At 42.4% G+C, this 19,414-nt stretch overlaps 1 protein-coding gene and 1 long non-coding RNA gene across 2 annotated transcripts; both read right to left on the minus strand.

Moving 5' to 3' along the window:
- Positions 1-730: 730 nt before the first annotated feature.
- Positions 731-18,489, minus strand: LOC148101124 (uncharacterized). Its single transcript, XR_015719529.1, has 3 exons — positions 18,328-18,489; positions 17,112-17,217; positions 731-824 (listed from the first exon to the last, which is right to left on the minus strand). It is a non-coding gene; the product is annotated as an uncharacterized LOC148101124 (long non-coding RNA).
- LOC148101125 (uncharacterized) lies at positions 14,531-16,139 on the minus strand (the record flags this gene model as incomplete). Its single annotated transcript, XM_087845697.1, has 3 exons — positions 14,531-14,658; positions 15,018-15,727; positions 16,114-16,139. Coding segments are annotated over 2 exons (735 nt in total), but the record flags the coding sequence as incomplete, so codon positions are not given.
- Positions 18,490-19,414: the final 925 nt, after the last annotated feature.

A 19,414-nucleotide genomic window follows, 5' to 3' on the forward strand; every position in this document is an offset into this window, starting at 1 on the left:
AAAAATCTCAAAGTGCTTTACAACACAGGAAATGGGAATATAAAAACAATATAACAGTAAATAAAACAATGTAAAACAATAAAACTATAAAAACAGCATAAGAAGAAATTAATAAAAATTGCTTTTCTAAATAAAAATGTCTTCAGCTGTTTCTTAAAAGAATCAATGGAGTCCATGGATTTGTTGGTGTTCTTTCAGGTTACGTGGAGTTTTAAAAGTCTTCTCACACAGGTCACATTTATAAGGTCTCTCCTCAGAGTGGGTAAACGTGGCGTTGTAACTGTGTGCCTGTTAAACATAGTTTACCACACTGTACACACAGTACAGCTGTACACATCATGTCTGGTGTGAATGTGTAGGTGTGTATTTCGACTCCCTATCTGGCTGAAAGTTTTTCCACAAATGTCACAGCTGTATGCCTTAATTCCAGAGTGGGTAACTAGATGACTCTGTAAGCTGCTAATGTGAGCAAAAGCTCTGCCACACTGATCACAGCTGTACGCTTAACTCCACTGCGGATGAGTTGGTGTGTTTTTAAGTATGAAGCTGAGGAAAAAGACCTTCCACAAATATCACACTTGTATGGTCTCTCTCCAGTGTGGATGACCTGGTGTGTTTTTAAGCTTCCAGACTGAGTAAAAGACTTTCCACAGTCGCCACAGCTGAACCGTCTTTCTCCAGTGTGGATGACCTGATGCTGTGTTAGTGAAGCTTTCGCAGTAAAATCTTTCCCACACTCGTCACTGCTGTATTTTTTTTTCTCTCTTTCCTCTGTGAGGTTTGTCGGCCTCCTGAGAGCGCTGACTTCTCGGTCCATGTTGGTCCTGCAGTGACAGAGATACAAACAGAGGCAGTGAGTGAAATGCAGTCGTGGAACAAAACCTGAACCTTCCAACTCCCTCCATTAACACTAGTTTTAAACCCGAGGCTGGTAGTGATGTGTCGAACGAGTTCGCTCTAAGAGCCGATTCTTTGTATCGAATGAGATGAACAGGCTTCTGTCGGGGGGAGCCAAATAATCTCTCTCAGTTCTGCTGAAAATTCATGCAGGCAGACTTTAGACTTTAGTTCACCATGTTCACCATCGAGCAAATCACATACTAAGACAGTGGTTCCCAAACTTTTTTTCCTGGGCCCCCCTTGTTTTTTTTTTTTGTTTTTTTTCCTGTCCCATTTGGTTCTTTAGCCGTCAGAATTGTTGTCTGAAGACCAACAAAGATACCCAATGGATTTATTTTGCCAAATGGATCATCATGGCATTGCCGTATTGATCCATTTGATCGACCTTTGTTTTTATTATTTATTTTATTTTATTTTCAGTTGTTACAGATGGGACAGATATGAGTGAGGGATAGGAAAGGGAGAAAGAAAGAGGAAGGAAAAGAAAAACAGAAGGGGAGAGGGACAGTGAGAAAGGGGGGGAAAAATCTCCTGGATCACCCGTTGAGAGAAAAAGAATAGAAAACAAGCAAAAAAAAAAAACAAAGCAACATACTAAACACAACACCATCGCATTAATCTAGCTAAGTGTAAACAGCAGTAAATACTAAATATTGAATGTTGTTGTGCAGCACGCAGGACAGACAGCGCACAATGTGCTTTGAAGTAGCAGCCAATAAAGGTGTGATTTAAGTCTACGAACAGTGAACACCCGTGTGCACACCTGTGTGGATCAGCGCGCTTGTATTCAAATGGTTTCCCCATGTAATGGTCTGCTAGAGGATGTAGGGAGCCATAGCCCTGTCCCCCAGGGCATGAAGCAGGCATGGAGGAGATCCAGGCACCAGACATCCAGAGGCCCCAGAGTGCGAGAGCCCAAGGAGGACCACCGGAGGGGCATCCGTGCCACCCTCATGGAAAGGGCTGAGGATCCCCAGACAAGGGGTCACCCAGTAGCCACCGAGCAGAAGCTAGAGAGGGCTGCACCGGCGTGCCCGCTGGCTCTGCCGGCAGCCAGCTGTGCCAGAGTGAACCGAGCTGCAGGCCCAGAAGCCGGAGGCCCGAGGGCCCCCCGCGCAACAGGCGCCAGGCCCCGTCAAGTAGCCACCGGGAGTGAGCTGGTACATACCTGAGCGCTCAGCCCTGGACACCAAGAACCACCAACGCACCAACCCCTGAGGTCATCAGTCACCGGCAGGGAGTGTGGTGAGGGGAGATAGGCCTCCATACTTTGGAGGGCCTGGGAGTTCCCAGAGAGGTAGAGTCTAAGACCCGACCTGACACATAGACACAGACAAACAGGCACACACAGACACAAACATGCATTCCCACCCTCATGCACACATATACACACATATGGTTTCTCTCAAAATGTAAAAGAACCCACCCACCACTTTAATCACACTCTAGATCTTGTTTTAACATATGGCATAGAAACTGAACATTTAACAGTGTTTCCTGAAAACCCTCTCCTGTCTGATCATTTCTTGATAACATTTACATTTACAATAATTGATTACGCAGCAGTGGAGAGTGGACTTTATCAAAGTAGATGTCTTTCTGAAAGCGCCGTAACTAAGTTTAAGAATATAATCCAGCCACTGTTATCATCGTCAATGCCCTGTACCAACACAGAGCAGAGCAGCTATCTGAACGCTACCACAACAGAGGTCGATTATCTTGTTAATAATTTCACCTCCTCACTACGTACGACTCTGGATACTGTAGCTCCGGTGAAAACTAAGGTCTCTAATCAGAAGTACCTGACCCCGTGGTATAATTCTCAAACACGTACCCTAAAGCAGATGACTCGTAATCTGGAGAGGAAATGGCGTGTCACAAATTTAGAGGATCATCATTTAGCCTGGAGAAATAGTTTGTTGCTTTATAAGAAAGCCCTCCGCAAAGCCAGAACAGCTTACTACTCATCACTGATTGAAGAAAATAAGAACAACCCCAGGTTTCTCTTCAGCACTGTAGCCAGGCTGACGAAAAGTCAGAGCTCTTTTGAGCCAACCATCCCTTTAACGTTAACTAGTGATGACTAGTTAGACTCTTTTTCTCCAATCGATCTTTCTGAGTTAACTTCAATAATTACTTCCTCCAAACCATCAACGTGTCTTTTAGACCCCATTCCTACAAAACTGCTCAAAGAAGTCCTGCCATTGATTAATTCTTCGATCTTATATATGATCAACCTATCTCTAATAATCGGCTATGTACCACAGGCCTTCAAGGTGGCTGCAGTTAAACCTTTACTCAAAAAGCCATCTCTAGACCCAGCAGTCTTAGCTAATTATAGGCCAATCTCCAACCTTCCTTTCATATCAAAAATCCTTGAAAGAGTAGTTGTCAAACAGCTAACAGATCATCTGCAGAGGAATGGTTTATTTGAAGAGTTTCAGTCAGGTTTCAGAGTTCATCACAGCACAGAAACAGCTTTAGTGAAGGTTACAAATGATCTTCTTATGGCCTCTGACAGTGGACTCATCTCTGTGCTTGTCCTTCTTGACCTTAGTGCAGCATTCGATACTGTTGACCATAATATCCTGTTAGAGCGATTAGAACATGCTGTAGGTATTACAGGTATTGCACTGCAGTGGTTTGTATCATATCTATCTAATAGACTCCAATTTGTGCATGTAAATGGAGAGTCCTCTTCACACACTGAGGTTAATTATGGAGTTCCACAGGGTTCAGTGCTAGGACCAATTCTGTTTACATTATACATGCTTCCCCTAGGCAGCATCATTAGAAGACATAGCATACATTTTCACTGCTATGCAGATGACACCCAGCTCTATCTGTCCATAAAGCCAGATAACACACACCAATTAGTTAAACTGCAGGAATGTCTTAAAGACATAAAGACTTGGATGGCCACTAACTTTCTGCTTCTTAACTCAGATAAAACTGAGGTCATTGTACTCGGCGCTGAAAAGCTTAGAAATATGGTATCTAACCAGATTCTTACTCTGGATGGCATTACCTTGGCCTCCAGTAACACTGTGAGGAACCTTGGAGTCATTTTTGATCAGGATATGTCCTTCAACGCACATATTAAACAAATATGTAAGACTGCGTTCTTCCATTTGCGCAACATCTCTAAAATTAGAAATATCCTGTCTCAGAGTGATGCTGAAAAACTAGTTCATGCATTTATTACTTCCAGGCTGGACTACTGCAATTCGTTATTATCAGGATGTCCAAAAAACTCACTGAAAAGCCTTCAGTTAATCCAAAATGCTGCAGCAAGAGTACTGACAGGGACTAGAAAGAGAGAGCATATTTCTCCTGTTTTGGCTTCCCTTCATTGGCTTCCTGTTACATCCAGAATTGAATTCAAAATCCTGCTCCTCACATACAAGGTCTTAAATAATCAGGCCCCATCTTATCTTAATGACCTTGTAGTACCATATTACCCTATTAGAGCACTTCGCTCCCACTCTGCAGGCCTACTTGTTGTTCCTAGAGTATTTAAAAGTAGAATGGGAGGGAGAGCCTTCAGTTTTCAGGCCCCTCTTCTGTGGAACCAGCTTCCAGTTTGGATTCGGGAGACAGACACTATCTCTACTTTTAAGATTAGGCTTAAAACTTTCCTTTTTGCTAAAGCATATAGTTAGGGCTGGACCAGGTGACCCTGAATCCTCCCTTAGTTATGCTGCAATAGATGTAGGCTGCCGGGGGATTCCCATGATGCATTGAGTTTTTCCTTTCCAGTCACCTTTCTCACTCACTATGTGTTAATAGACCTCTCTGTATTGAATCATGTCTGTTATTAATCTCTGTCTCTCTTCCACAGCATGTCTTTTATCCTGTCTTCCTTCTCTCACCCCAACCGGTCGCAGCAGATGGCCGCCCCTCCCTGAGCCTGGTTCTGCCGGAGGTTTCTTCCTGTTAAAAGGGAGTTTTTCCTTCCCACTGTCGCCAAAGTGCTTGCTCATAGGGGGTCATATGATTGTTGGGCTTTTCTCTGTATCTATGAAGCGCCTTGAGGCGACATTTGTTGTGATTTGGCGCTATATAAATAAAATTGAATTGAAAATTGAATTGAATATACAAACACTCAGCACTCACCCAACGTAAGGATAGACATAAATGGACATGTACACACAATCACACTCCCCAAACATACTCTATACCCCGGGCCCAGGTACCTAGACCCAAGAGATGTTACCCTTTCCCTCAGGGTGGAGGCAAGCAGACTGCCCCAGGCTCCGCAGCAGCAGGGAGGCCAATTGGACGGCCAACACCTCCTCCCAGCCCTCCTGCCCCGATGGCCAGCAGAGAACGGGAGTGTGTGAAGACCCCATACCTCCCTCCTCCCGCTCATGTGTAGTGTTGCTGCATGTTGTTCTAAAGTGCATTCAAAACAAGGGAGAGCATGGTGCTGCTGCCAGAGAGCAGCAGGTGTTAGCACGGCCCCTCCCGAGAACCCTCAATGTCTACGTGGATTTAAAATTGAGAGGTGGGCACCGGCACCAGAGGTGGGGTTGAATACACAGACCGTCTGGACGCCGTTAATGTGCCCACCCTCAAGGCCCTATATATATATATGTGTGTTATTAGAGTGTGAGTAATGCGGATGTCTAAGTTGTGGAATAAAATTGAGGCACAGGTGGCTAGACAGGTGATTATGTTAGTTTAAATGAATCAACACCCCCGAGTCATTCTAACTACCAGAAATCGCGAAGCACAGGTCGAGGGGGCGGTGTGGCAACAATTTTTCACACCAGTCTATTAATTAATGAAAGACCAAGACAGACTTTTAATTCATTTGAAAGCCTGATGCTTAACATTGTCCACCCCAGCTGTGAAACTCAGAAACCAGTCTTACTTGTTATCATCTATCGTCCACCTGGGCCTTACACAGAGTTTCTGTCTGATTTCTCAGACTTTATATCTAATTTAGTTCTGAGCTCAGATAAAATAATTATTGTGGGTGATTTTAACATCCATGTTGATGCTAAAAATGACAGCCTCAACATGGCATTTAATCTGTTGTTAGACTCAATTGGTTTCTCTCAAAATGTAAAAGAACCCACCCACCACTTTAATCACACTCTAGATCTTGTTTTAACGTATGGCATAGAAACTGAACATTTAACAGTGTTTCCTGAAAACCCTCTCCTGTCTGATCATTTCTTGATAACATTTACATTTACAATAATTGATTACGCAGCAGTGGAGAGTGGACTTTATCAAAGTAGGTGTCTTTCTGAAAGCGCTGTAACTAAGTTTAAGAATATAATCCAGCCACTGTTATCATCGTCAATGCCCTGTACCAACACAGAGCAGAGCAGCTATCTGAACGCTACCCCAACAGAGGTCGATTATCTTGTTAATAATTTCACCTCCTCACTACGTACGACTCTGGATACTGTAGCTCCAGTGAAAACTAAGGTCTCTAATCAGAAGTACCTGACCCCGTGGTATAATTCTCAAACACGTACCCTAAAGCAGATGACTCGTAATCTGGAGAGGAAATGGCGTGTCACAAATTTAGAGGATCATCATTTAGCCTGGAGAAATAGTTTGTTGCTTTATAAGAAAGCCCTCCGCAAAGCCAGAACAGCTTACTACTCATCACTGATTGAAGAAAATAAGAACAACCCCAAGTTTCTCTTCAGCACTGTAGCCAGGCTGACAAAAAGTCAGAGCTCTTTTGAGCCAACCATCCCTTTAACGTTAACTAGTGATGACTTCATGAACTTCTTTACAAATAAAATTTTTATCATTAGAGAAAAAATTACCAATAATCATCCCACAGATGTAATATTATCTACAGCTACTCTTAGTTCCATTGATGTTAAGTTAGACTCTTTTTCTCCAATCGATCTTTCTGAGTTAACTTCAATAATTACTTCCTCCAAACCATCAACGTGTCTTTTAGACCCCATTCCTACAAAACTGCTCAAAGAAGTCCTGCCATTGATTAATTCTTCGATCTTATATATGATCAACCTATCTCTAATAATCGGCTATGTACCACAGGCCTTCAAGGTGGCTGCAGTTAAACCTTTACTCAAAAAGCCATCTCTAGACCCAGCAGTCTTAGCTAATTATAGGCCAATCTCCAACCTTCCTTTCATATCAAAAATCCTTGAAAGAGTAGTAGTCAAACAGCTAACAGATCATCTGCAGAGGAATGGTTTATTTGAAGAGTTTCAGTCAGGTTTCAGAGTTCATCACAGCACAGAAACAGCTTTAGTGAAGGTTACAAATGATCTTCTTATGGCCTCTGACAGTGGACTCATCTCTGTGCTTGTCCTTCTTGACCTTAGTGCAGCATTCGATACTGTTGACCATAATATCCTATTAGAGCGATTAGAACATGCTGTAGGTATTACAGGTATTGCACTGCAGTGGTTTGTATCATATCTATCTAATAGACTCCAATTTGTGCATGTAAATGAAGAGTCCTCTTCACACACTGAGGTTAATTATGGAGTTCCACAGGGTTCAGTGCTAGGACCAATTCTGTTTACATTATACATGCTTCCCCTAGGCAGCATCATTAGAAGACATAGCATACATTTTCACTGCTATGCAGATGACACCCAGCTCTATCTGTCCATAAAGCCAGATAACACACATCAATTAGTTAAACTGCAGGAATGTCTTAAAGACATAAAGACTTGGATGGCCACCAACTTTCTGCTTCTTAACTCAGATAAAACTGAGGTCATTGTACTCGGCGCTGAAAAGCTTAGAAATATGGTATCTAACCAGATTCTTACTCTGGATGGCATTACCTTGGCCTCCAGTAACACTGTGAGGAACCTTGGAGTCATTTTTGACCAGGATATGTCCTTCAACGCACATATTAAACAAATATGTAAGACTGCGTTCTTCCATTTGCGCAACATCTCTAAAATTAGAAATATCCTGTCTCAGAGTGACGCTGAAAAACTAGTTCATGCATTTATTACTTCCAGGCTGGACTACTGCAATTCATTATTATCAGGATGTCCAAAAAACTCACTGAAAAGCCTTCAGCTAATCCAAAATGCTGCAGCAAGAGTACTGACAGGGACTAGAAAGAGAGAGCATATTTCTCCTGTTTTGGCTTCCCTTCATTGGCTTCCTGTTAAATCCAGAATTGAATTCAAAATCCTGCTCCTCACATACAAGGTCTTAAATAATCAGGCCTCATCTTATCTTAATGACCTTGTAGTACCATATTACCCTATTAGAGCACTTCGCTCCCACTCTGCAGGCCTACTTGTTGTTCCTAGAGTATTTAAAAGTAGAATGGGAGGGAGAGCCTTCAGTTTTCAGGCCCCTCTTCTGTGGAACCAGCTTCCAGTTTGGATTCGGGAGACAGACACTATCTCTACTTTTAAGATTAGGCTTAAAACTTTCCTTTTTGCTAAAGCATATATTTAGGGCTGGACCAGGTGACCCTGAATCCTCCCTTAGTTATGCTGCAATAGATGTAGGCTGCCGGGGGATTCCCATGATGCATTGAGTTTTTCCTTTCCAGTCACCTTTCTCACTCACTATGTGTTAATAGACCTCTCTGTATTGAATCATATCTGTTATTAATCTCTGTCTCTCTTCCACAGCATGTCTTTTATCCTGTCTTCCTTCTCTCACCCCAACCGGTCGCAGCAGATGGCCCCGCCCCTCCCTGAGTCTGGTTCTGCCGGAGGTTTCTTCCTGTTAAAAGGGAGTTTTTCCTTCCCACTCTCGCCAAAGTGCTTGCTCATAGGGGGTCATATGATTGTTGGGCTTTTCTCTGTATCTATGAAGCGCCTTGAGGCGACATTTGTTGTGATTTGGCGCTATATAAATAAAATTGAATTGAATTGAATTGAATTGAATTGAAGGGGACGGGGGATGCCTCCCCTGCAGACCTGGTGACACACCCGCACCCCAAGGACCTACCTGTATGGGTGGGTGTGTTGGAGCGGGAAGAGGGAGGCAGCCGGGGATGGGGAGGAAAAGAAGGGAGGGGCAAGATGCCCCTCCCTAGGGCCAGCTCCCCCGCTGACCCCAGTAGGCGCCCCCATCCTCTGGCACCCACCAAGGCAAGGGAGCCCAGGCCCATCCAGACCGGGGCCTACGGCAGCAGCACCGCCAAGCCCCTCAGGACCCGGGGCAGCCCACCCGACCCTACCGCAGAGGAAACTGTACCCACCCCAACATTCAATCATCTCCCAGACTGCACAAGACAATAGACACTCGGGTTAAGTTTATTCTCCACCTCTCCTATGTCTCTCCCCCACCTGCAGAGTGGACTCCTGCAAGGATGGAACAACCTCCCTGCCAGTTGAAGAGCCCTTTAGTTAGGCCAATGCACCAGAGGACCCCTGTGCCAGGGCTGAGCCCCGTGCACCCACCCGCCCAAAACCTCTGTGACACACCAACGAGGACCGAAGCCCCCAAGGCCCAGCCAGAGCCCTAGCATGGAGGCGAACCACCCCCAAACCGCAAGCCCCCACGCCTGCCCCGGATCCACTCAGGGGCAGCCAGGCTACCAGGCCAGTAACCTACGTCCGCTAGCACAGACCCTCCCCCAGCCCTGCTGCATGCAGCCACAAGGAGAACACCCTCTAAGAGCAACCAGAGCCACTATCCAGGTTATGACCACAACCCCTGGGTTAAGCCCTCCAGGGATAACTCCAGGGATGATGTTTGAGCTGATAAATGGTAGGTCTGAATTAGATTATTGCATAGTGCCTGTTCAACATCTAGCCAGGGCTCATCTAAGAAGGTACATTTTAACCATCCTGAGATGAACTGAAGTCTGTTGGCTAAGAAATATTGTTGAAAATTGGGTAGATCTAATCCTCCTTTATCCTTGGTTCTTTGAAGGTTTTTTAAGCTTATACGCGGGGGTTTATCTTTCCAAAGGAATTTAGAAACAAGATCATCATTTTTATAGTGGCGACCCTTCCCATGAGTGATATGGGTAGAGATTTCCATCTAGTCAGATCGCCTTCTACTTTCTTTAGAAGTGGGATGTGGGAAGTCTGAACGCTTAGGAGAGACATTAATACCTAAATATTTAATATTTCCAGATTGTAGTGGGGCAGAAGAAGAATTATGGAAGGAGCAGTTAATTGGAAGAACTGTAGATTTTTACCAGTTAATTGAATAATCTGAAACTCTTGAAAACCAGTTTATTAGAGTAATTACCTCAGAAAGGTTGGTTTGTGAGTTTTGGAGACAAAGCAACACATCATCCGCATAGAGACTGATTTTATGTTCTACATTCTTGCACTTTATGCCCTTAATTGTTGTAGCCTGTCTAATTGCTGCTGCTAGTGGTTCAATAAAAATTGCAAACAGTGAAGGGGAGAGTGGGCATCCCTGCCTGGTGCCCCTCAGGAGACAGAAGCTGGAGGATGTCTGGTCATTTCTTCTGATACGAGCTGTTGGGGAATTATATAATATTCTTAGCCAGTTTATGAAAGAGTTTCCAAAACCAATGATTGTGGTGATGGGTCTGTGCTGGTGGGAGTGGGGAGGTGGGGGGATGATGGACCAAAGTGTCTCTATTGTTGGGGAAGGTGGAGGTGTCAAGGCTGTTTGATGGCTCATGAAACCAGCAGTAAAAGTCGTTGAGGGTGTTGGCCAACAGCAAGTCGTCAGTGGAGTGGGGCTGTGTGCTTCCTGAAGCAAAAATCTGCAATTTAAAGATGAATGGAAAAAAATCGCTCACAGATGACTAATGAACATTTGCATGCATGCTTAAGAGTTGCACTGACCCCATTTCACCCAAAGTTCAAAATTCTAGGTGCAAATGTCCATGAAACTGTCTCCCACTGAAATGAGAGCCAGCTCTGTCTTGCAGTATGATTTAAGTTACACTGTGTTAAGTTTGTCAAACATGTTTACTGCACAGTTCAAAGATCTTCTCAATTTTCCTGGATATTTAGTCTTTTTGTGGTGAATTGATTGTACATAAATGTTCTCCCAAAATAGTTGATTCTGTACCATTCACAGAGAGTTGGGGAATGGCTGCAATCCCAGCACTGTAAGATGGTGAATGACGTACGCTTAGGCCCCCTCCTCGATTCAGAGATGGTTCTTCTATTTTCTCGTACTTCTTCAGAAGTCACTTGGATGAGTGACGAAATGTTACCTCCAGATGAATAGAATCAACATTTTGGGATTTACTTACGTGGATGACTGACCATGCATCAAGACACCTTAATGTTGCATGTGCAACAGATGTGGTAAAAAGTATTGCATAATGTTATTGTTAAATTGTATTTTGCTTATAGTTAGTACTTGAAGTGGATTGCGATTGTCTGTTCAGCAGATGATTTAATGGGTAAATGAATAATTGATCAGGAGTTTCCAGACAAAAATATATATTGCTAAATAAATGTTATATAAAAATGAAAGAAAATATTTCTGTTGGTTCATTTAAACTGTTCAGACCCCAGATTTATTGGATCATGGAGGTAGTGGACCTCCTGCTACTTTAGTTGGGGACCCCTGCCCTACTATAATACATACAAATAAATCCAACAATCCCTTTGGTGACAACGGGAAGGAAAATCTCCCTTTTAACAGGTGACTGAAAGGTGACGGAGGAAGAAATACTCAATGCATCATGGGAAAACCGCCAGCAGCCTACACCTATTACATCATAACTAAGGGGAGATTCAGGGTCACCTGTCTTGTCATAACTATATGTTTTAGTAAAAGGGAAAGTTTTAAGTCTAATCTTAAAAGTAGACACAGTGTCTGCCTCACCAGGCCGTCACAGAGCAGCTGTATTTGTACTGACATTAGATTACACACAGATGCACTCTATTTAGTCATTCACACTCATCAGGCAACGTCTATGGGCAACTGACTGCACTCAGACCAAAGGGGACTGAATAATTACGCACACCCCACTTTGCAGTTATTTATTTGTAAAAAAATGTTTGGAATCATGTATGATTTTCGTTCCACTTCTCACGTGTACACCACTTTGTATTGGTCTTTCACGTGGAATTCCAATACAATTGATTCATGTTTGTGGCTGTAATGTGACAAAATGTGGAAAAGTTCAAGGGGGCCGAACACGTTTGCAAGACACTGTATTAGCAAAAGACAAGAGTGGGTTTACAGGAAACACTGTTAAATGTTCAGTTTCTATGCCATATGCTAAAACAAGTTCTAGAGTGTGATTAACATGATGGGTGGGTTCTTTTACATTCAAGATCAACAAAAGTGGCCAAGAAAAGATTGAGACCCATCAGACCAGGCAACATTTTTCAATCTCTGCAACATTCAGATTTTAGGGGCAGAATTTGTCTTAAACAACATAAAGCATGGATCCATCCTGCTGCTGGTGTAATAGCATGGAGATATTTGGTTGGCACAATGTGGGTCCCTTAGTACCAACTGACATCATTTACAGACCACAGCCTACCTGAGTCTCAGTTAGGGCTGGGCGATATATCGAGTTTTTCAAAAATATCGATATATTTTTATACGAGATATAAGATGTGATAATATCCTTTATATCGATATAGTCTATGTTACGTTATAATTATAGTTGTGGAGCCAAAAGCTTGCCTCTCTTTCGTCCACTTTTGTCTCTACGCAAAGTTACTCGACCTCGCCTCTCTCCTTAACTGAACACAACTCCTCCTCCTCCCCCATCGCGTCACCTGCAGGCAGCGACAAGATGGACACCGCAAAACTCCGTTAACGAGTTACTGTGCATCGCCCTGTACAGCGTCAACGTATTAACGAGCTAACCACGCTAACGCCATGCAGCCCAGAGCGGCTGCACAGGCTAAAATCCTTTCATTCTCTTAAAAGTTGACAGTGCGCCTTTTGTATGAATTCTGGTTGTGCTTGATAACCGCGAACCGATTTTATGTGGAACACGGCGCTCAGCAATCTGTCAAAAAATGTTTTAGTATGACTTTGGTAAGCTACGGAGCTGGACCGCTTGATGGATTATTGGAGCATTAAAGCTACAGAGGAGCCTCGCGTAGTAATACGTACTCTGCTTCAATGTAATATTACCGTATTGTGTGTGTATAAGGACCATAAATGGCACCTGTTGAGAGACATGGTTACGAAGATGATTTCAAACTCCAGCCTGTCAGTCAAACAGTAGAAGTTGGGAACAGAGCAGCTGTGAAATCTGTCTGTGTTATTATGCTCAGCGTCTGTTAGTTTTTTTTTTTTGACTGCACAGTTGTGAGCTCTTTGTTATGCACAAAAACAACAGTTTTCTTTTATTTATGGAGCATTACTATTTAATAAATGCTCATAATTTATTTTTGAGTAGTTTTTTTTATGTACATCTATGCTGTATGTTGATAAAAGTGCCTGTGTGACATCTGGGACACAGCTTGGACTAAGAACTCTTTTTGTTCTTACTTTAAAAAAATATTGAGATATATCGAGATATGAATTTTGGGTCATGTGGTGAAATAAGATTCACATCATGGATGTCCAGCTGAAAAATCTGCTGTCATGTCAACATAGACCAACAACTTCTGAAGAGAGGCAGTGCCAACAAAGGAAGCACTGATAAACGGAGCAAGTCAAACCACAACTTTAAATGATTATTTTCCAAAATTAATCTTTTTTATATCTCAAACACAAAATAGAATTTTTAATGCCTACAGCAACTTTGTTAAAATCTAAAAGATTTTAAAGATCTTATTTTTTCATAAATTTCAGGTCAGGATTTTCAGTAAGCTGCAGGAACCCTGTTCAGTGTGAGAACAGCCAAGTCTCCTCCTCTGACAAACCTCCATCTGTGTCACTGAGAACATTTGTCACTTCAGTCTTTGGTTTGATATACAGGAAATGACATCATGGATCACATTTGTAGTCATTAAACTATTTCTTTATTTAACATTTAAAATTTTGGTTTAACTGGTAAAGGATTTCATAACACAAACAACCTGAACAAAAAAAAACCCAACAAAAAATATCTGCAGAACACATGGATCAAAATACATTCAATAAAAACATAATAAGAGGAAACAGATTTTTTGATTCAACTACAGTAGAACAGTTTAGGAAGCTTAAAATGTAACGAGGCACATTTTCAATCATAGCTGCCTCATCAGATGTTTACAGGAGATTCCACCTGAAGTCTGTGGAGCCTGATCTCAAGGGTTTAAGTCTGACCCTGAAACCAGAAGAGGATCTTTCTGTCTCTGCAGATTCACCGTGATCCAGAGATGGGAGTGATTTCAGTCCTGGATGATCACGCTGATGTTTGCATAGAGCAGACAATGAGGTGAATGTTTTGGCACATTGGTAACAGTGAAACAGTTTATTAGTAACGTGGGATCGTTTGTGTTCGGAGTATGAACTGCAATTCCTGAAGCTCTTGTCACACCGGTCACAGCTGTAGTTTCCTTCCATGTGTGTACGTTCATGATAGTTACGATTACCTGATTGTGAGAAGCTTTTGTCACAGTGTCTGCACTTGTATGGTTTCTCTCCTGTGTGGACTAATTTGTGTTTTTTAAGTTGATTTGCAGTGGTGAAGGATGACCCACACTGATCACAGAGATGCTTTGTGACCCCACTGTGAATGAGTTCATGTTGTTTTAACTCACTTGTTGTGGGGAAGCCTCTCCCATATTCTTTGCAGTAGTTCGTGTGTCTACGTTGATGTCTTTTTAGGGTGATTTGATATCTGAAACCTTTCCCACAAAGGTCACAATGAAAGTGTTTCCCACCACCACAGCGATGACAGGGTTGAGAACTGGATCCAACTGTGTCGCTCTGCTTCTAAACAAAGACACTAAGACAGCGTAAGTAAGTCCTTCAACATTTTTATCGTGAACGTCGCCTGAAAAACAAAAAACAAAACATCATCTGTGTCAACATCCAGGACTAAGAAAAGACAAGACATAAAATAAAATCCATTTACTGTTTGCTTTATAATACTCAGCTTAATGTGTTGCAAAAACTATAATAGAAACAATACTACAATAACACTAATGTAATTCTCAACTGCTACCACTAAAATACTGTAATTCAAATCTGAATAATCACTCAGAGCTGCTTTTCCATGCAGCAGAAATGCTAACATGTTGCTAACAGTTGTTTCAGACAGTCAGACTAAAATCACAAGATAAAATACATACCTCACAGTAACTGCACTTGGAAAGTCTTTCTGGTGTGGATCTGTTGGTGTCGTCTCAGGTAACGTGGAGATTTAAAAGTCTTCTCACACAGGTCACATTTATAAGGTCTCTCCTCAGTGTGGGTAAACATGTGGCATCGTAACTCTGTGCCTGTTAAACATAGTTTACCACACTGATCACAGCAGTACACATCATGTCTGGTGTGAATGCGTAGGTGAATATTTCTGTACCCTACATGGCTGAAAGTTTTTCCACAAATGTCACAGCTGTATGCCTTTATTCCAGAGTGGGTAACTAAATGACTCCGTAAGCTGCTACTGTGAGTAAAAGCTTTGCCACACTGATCACAGGTGTACGCTTTAACTCCACTGTGGATGAGTTGGTGTGTTTTTAGGGCTTTCTTCCAGGAAAAAGACTTTCCACACAAGTCACAGCTGAACGGTCTCTCTCCAGTGTGGATGACCTGATGGATTTGTAGTGAATCCTTCTTAAGAAAATCCTTCCCACACTCTTCACAGCTGTACGCTTTAACTCCACCGTGGAGGAATTGGTGTGTTTTTAAGCTTCCAGACTGGGTAAAAGACTTTCCACAGTCGTCACAGCTGAACGGTCTCTCTCCATTGTGGACGAGTTGGTGTCTTTTTAGGGAAATCGCCCAGGGAAAATCTTTCCCACACTCGTCACAGGTGTATTTCTTCTTCCCCTTTGTTCTGTGAGGTTTGTTGGCCTCCTGAGAGCGCTGACTTCTCGCTCCATATTGGTTCTGCAGTGACAGATATACAAACACAGGCAGTGAGTGAAATGTAGGGCTGGGCATCGTCACTGATTTTGATTCGGGGAAATTTTGCCCCAGACAATCAGAAATATTAGCATTCTGATCAGTATATATCAGTACATATCCATATTTTATATTTCTAAAACAAAAGCTGACACTTCTGAGACTTCGTCAGAGGTGTAAGCATCACAGCAGATGCCTTTGTGTCAAAGTAACTGAGGATAAAACAGAAAAAAAATCAAGGAGATTTTCCTGGTCTGAGTATAAAAATATTCTGCAGTGGATCAAACACGAAAGAAAACCATGAATCAACATATAAACATTAGCTGATGCTGCTGAAGTGAAGTAGAGCAAAGTTACAGAGGGTTTATTAGAGACACAGCTAAACGTTTTGCATAACTTTAAAAAGTTTACATTTGTTCTGTATTGAACAGCAGAAATGAGGTTTTGTTGCTGGAAGGGAAAAAAAGAAACAAACAAACAAAACCAAAAAAGAAACAGCGCCCGACAGCGCTGTAAACAACAGTCTTCTTTTGCTGCTGGTTCAGTCAATTATGTTTCGAGAGTGACAAAACCTGCAGCTTCAGAATCTAGCGCCAAAAAAGATGTAAACATAAGAGGCGGACCCGCCGACGCATCAGAATCAGTGAGCTGCCGGCTTTCAGCCCCGACGTCTTTGTTTACGTCTTTGTGCAGAATCCGTGTAACTGCTCTCATTTACTGTTTTAGCTGTTTGGTGGTTGTTGAAATTTTCTGAAGTTTAACCTGAGATTCTGACATTTCGGGCAAAATTTATTCATATTTAAAAATCGTTTCAGGATTTTAATGAATCAATATCACGTTATCTAACCTAGAATCGATTTTAATCGATAATCAAACCCCCCCAGTGAAATGCAGTTGTGGAACAAACTGTCATTACTTTTCAACACAGTCCTCTTTGGTGACATCTGCTGGTCAAAATATGAAGCGTAGCTTGAATCTACAAATTATAATGAAGCGCTTCATTATGTTTAATATCATGTGACAGTTCTGTCTGATATCGGGCTGCTGTTGTGGTGCTTTGCACATGTATTTTTTGTTTGATTAAAAAGGTTTTGAAATTTGATGAATAAATAATTAATTTTGATGAATATCCTTATGTAAACATGTGCTATGGTGTGGTCTCCCTTTGCTTGTGACTTCTTGATGTTTGTAAACATAATAGGTATAAAATAAAAACATAGCATACAATAAAATACAACACAGTCATATAACAGGTTGGGAGGATGAGAGTTTTAGACGTGACTGATTATTTGCTGAAACTGTGATATTTTCCTCACCTTCTGTGTTGAGCTCATCGTTTCCTCTGTAGTGACTCAGCTGAGTCCAGATGGCTGAAAATGTTCCTCTGCTGCTCCGTCAGGCTCTTCTCCTCCTGCTGATCAGCTGAGACACAAAACAGATCTTTGTTAGGCTCCACACTGCACTGAAGAGTGTCTCATATGTTCATCTAACAACACAAAGTACAAATTTCACTCTGATTGGTTGTAGAAATCTTGTGAGACGTGTTGTGCTGCAAAGTGAGGAAACTCTCACTCACTTATACTTCAGGAGGAACTTTGTGACATTGGCTCTAATATTGTAAGCAGCCCTTTACTATGACAGGGCCAGAAAGTCCTATTTGAAGGTTTGGGAGAAGGACCATGTTAAAGGTGGATTGGGGTTTATACACTTTGTTATGATACAGGTAAGGCTGTAAGAGCCTGAGAAGGTGTCCTGAATGAACCTCTAAAACCAGTTTTCAGCTAACGACTCTGCTTCAGTCTGGAAAACAGCAACTACAAGTTTAAAGACTCCATCAACAATTCACACCCAGCAACAGCCTGAACAGCTCCTCCTGTGGTTTCCACAAACAGGGACAGACCTGTTACTCCCCCACTCCACACTTTCAACTGCTTCAGCCCCCCACCATTCATAATAACAGGGGCCCATACCTGATCACCACTTCACAAGTCTCTCCAGCCCCCATGATGCCTCTCTCCAAACTCCACCATCCCCAAAGTTTGATTCTGTTCATCTGGAAGTTTTCAGTGGGAGAAATTTCTATCACTCATCCAGGTGACTTCTTCAGTCTCAGCTGACTCCAACCTTATAAACACTACATTTACATAATGACTGAAACTAGCACCACTGAAGGAACAATGGGCTGGGAGGTCAGTTCCTTCATCATTAATATGCAAATTCTCATGACCATTGATCAACAACCAGCTATTTGACAAATGCTGTGATTGCAGCCATTCCCCAAACTGTTCGTGAAAGGTACTCATGGTCATTGATCAATGAGCTTTTATCAGTGAAAAGACTTTTCTGCTCCAACTTCTCCCAGCATGCTGAGCTAATGATTAGTTGGTGTTTTTCTCCAAACACTCTCTCACTCTTCTCTCAACGTGTTCACAATAAACTGTGAACAGACACCGAGGAGAGCAGCAGAAGACCTCATTCAGGAGCTAAACTCAGCACGAACTGAACTCACAGTAAAGTTAGCTCGGTGCTTACCTTTAGATGAGCCCACAAACCGAGAGAAACTCCGTGATGAAGCTGGAACTCTTTCCAAACACAGGAAACAGATCAGGGAGCAGAGACCCACGTGGTTCACGCTGATCTCAGCTACGATCCAGGAGACAAGGGTGGGCGGATCGATGCAGATATCGATCCAGACGTTGGTAGTGGTTTTTGATCGATACTAGTGATGTGAAGTTCTGTATCGTGGCTTCAAAGCTTGTGTCGAGTAATTGAGGGGGCGTTTCCGCGATGCGCGTATCGATGCTTGCTTCATTTATGGGAGGAGCTGAAAATGATGACGTCCGAAGCCTCGCTGCCCGGCTGTACCATGTGACTGGTTCATGAAGTGGTTCGAACTTTGCCGCGAGCTATGACAGCGATATAAACCCCTCAGACTTCATTCAAGATGTGGGTGTTTGATGGAGAGTTGCGGTTAGTGAGAGTTTGGAGACAGTTTGGAGGTTTATGAGAGTGAGGAGAGAAAGTCAGGAGAGAATGGAGCCAGCTAAGAAGAGGAGGACATCCTCCCCTGTGTGGGAACATTTTGATTTTATTCCTCCCAACAAGGTATGTAAATTTCTACAGAAGATGTATTTTCATAATACTGATGGTGCAATACAATTTATGTTAAGCGGCTTCACTTTTGCACAAGGTGAAGTGTTTACTATGTGCCAGGGAGCTGGGATATAACAACAACACCTCATCCATGCTTAGGCACTACAGAGCTTTGCATGAGAATAGGGGGAACACCGATTGTGGAGCAAGACCAGGTGAGCCATCAAATGCCATGATAATATAGCATGCAGTAATGTTACTAAATGATATAACAATATTATACAACTGTTATAAGTTACGTGTGTGATATTTATATTTGTGCTTTGTTTTTGTTGTCTTTCCTCAGGAGAACAATCTCAAATAGATGAAGACCTGGTTAGCATGGTGATTGAGGACTCCCAGCCATTTAGCATTGTGGAGGACAAAGGATTTAAAAGATTTGTTAAATCATTAAATCCTAGCTATGTTCTCCCCACTAAAAAGGTCATAAAAGCTGTGAAAATTTAGTTTTACAGAATAAAATGTG

This window comes from Neolamprologus brichardi, chromosome 9 (assembly GCF_056152115.1).
Source record: "Neolamprologus brichardi isolate AB-2024 chromosome 9, ASM5615211v1, whole genome shotgun sequence".
Taxonomy (NCBI): domain Eukaryota; kingdom Metazoa; phylum Chordata; class Actinopteri; order Cichliformes; family Cichlidae; genus Neolamprologus; species Neolamprologus brichardi.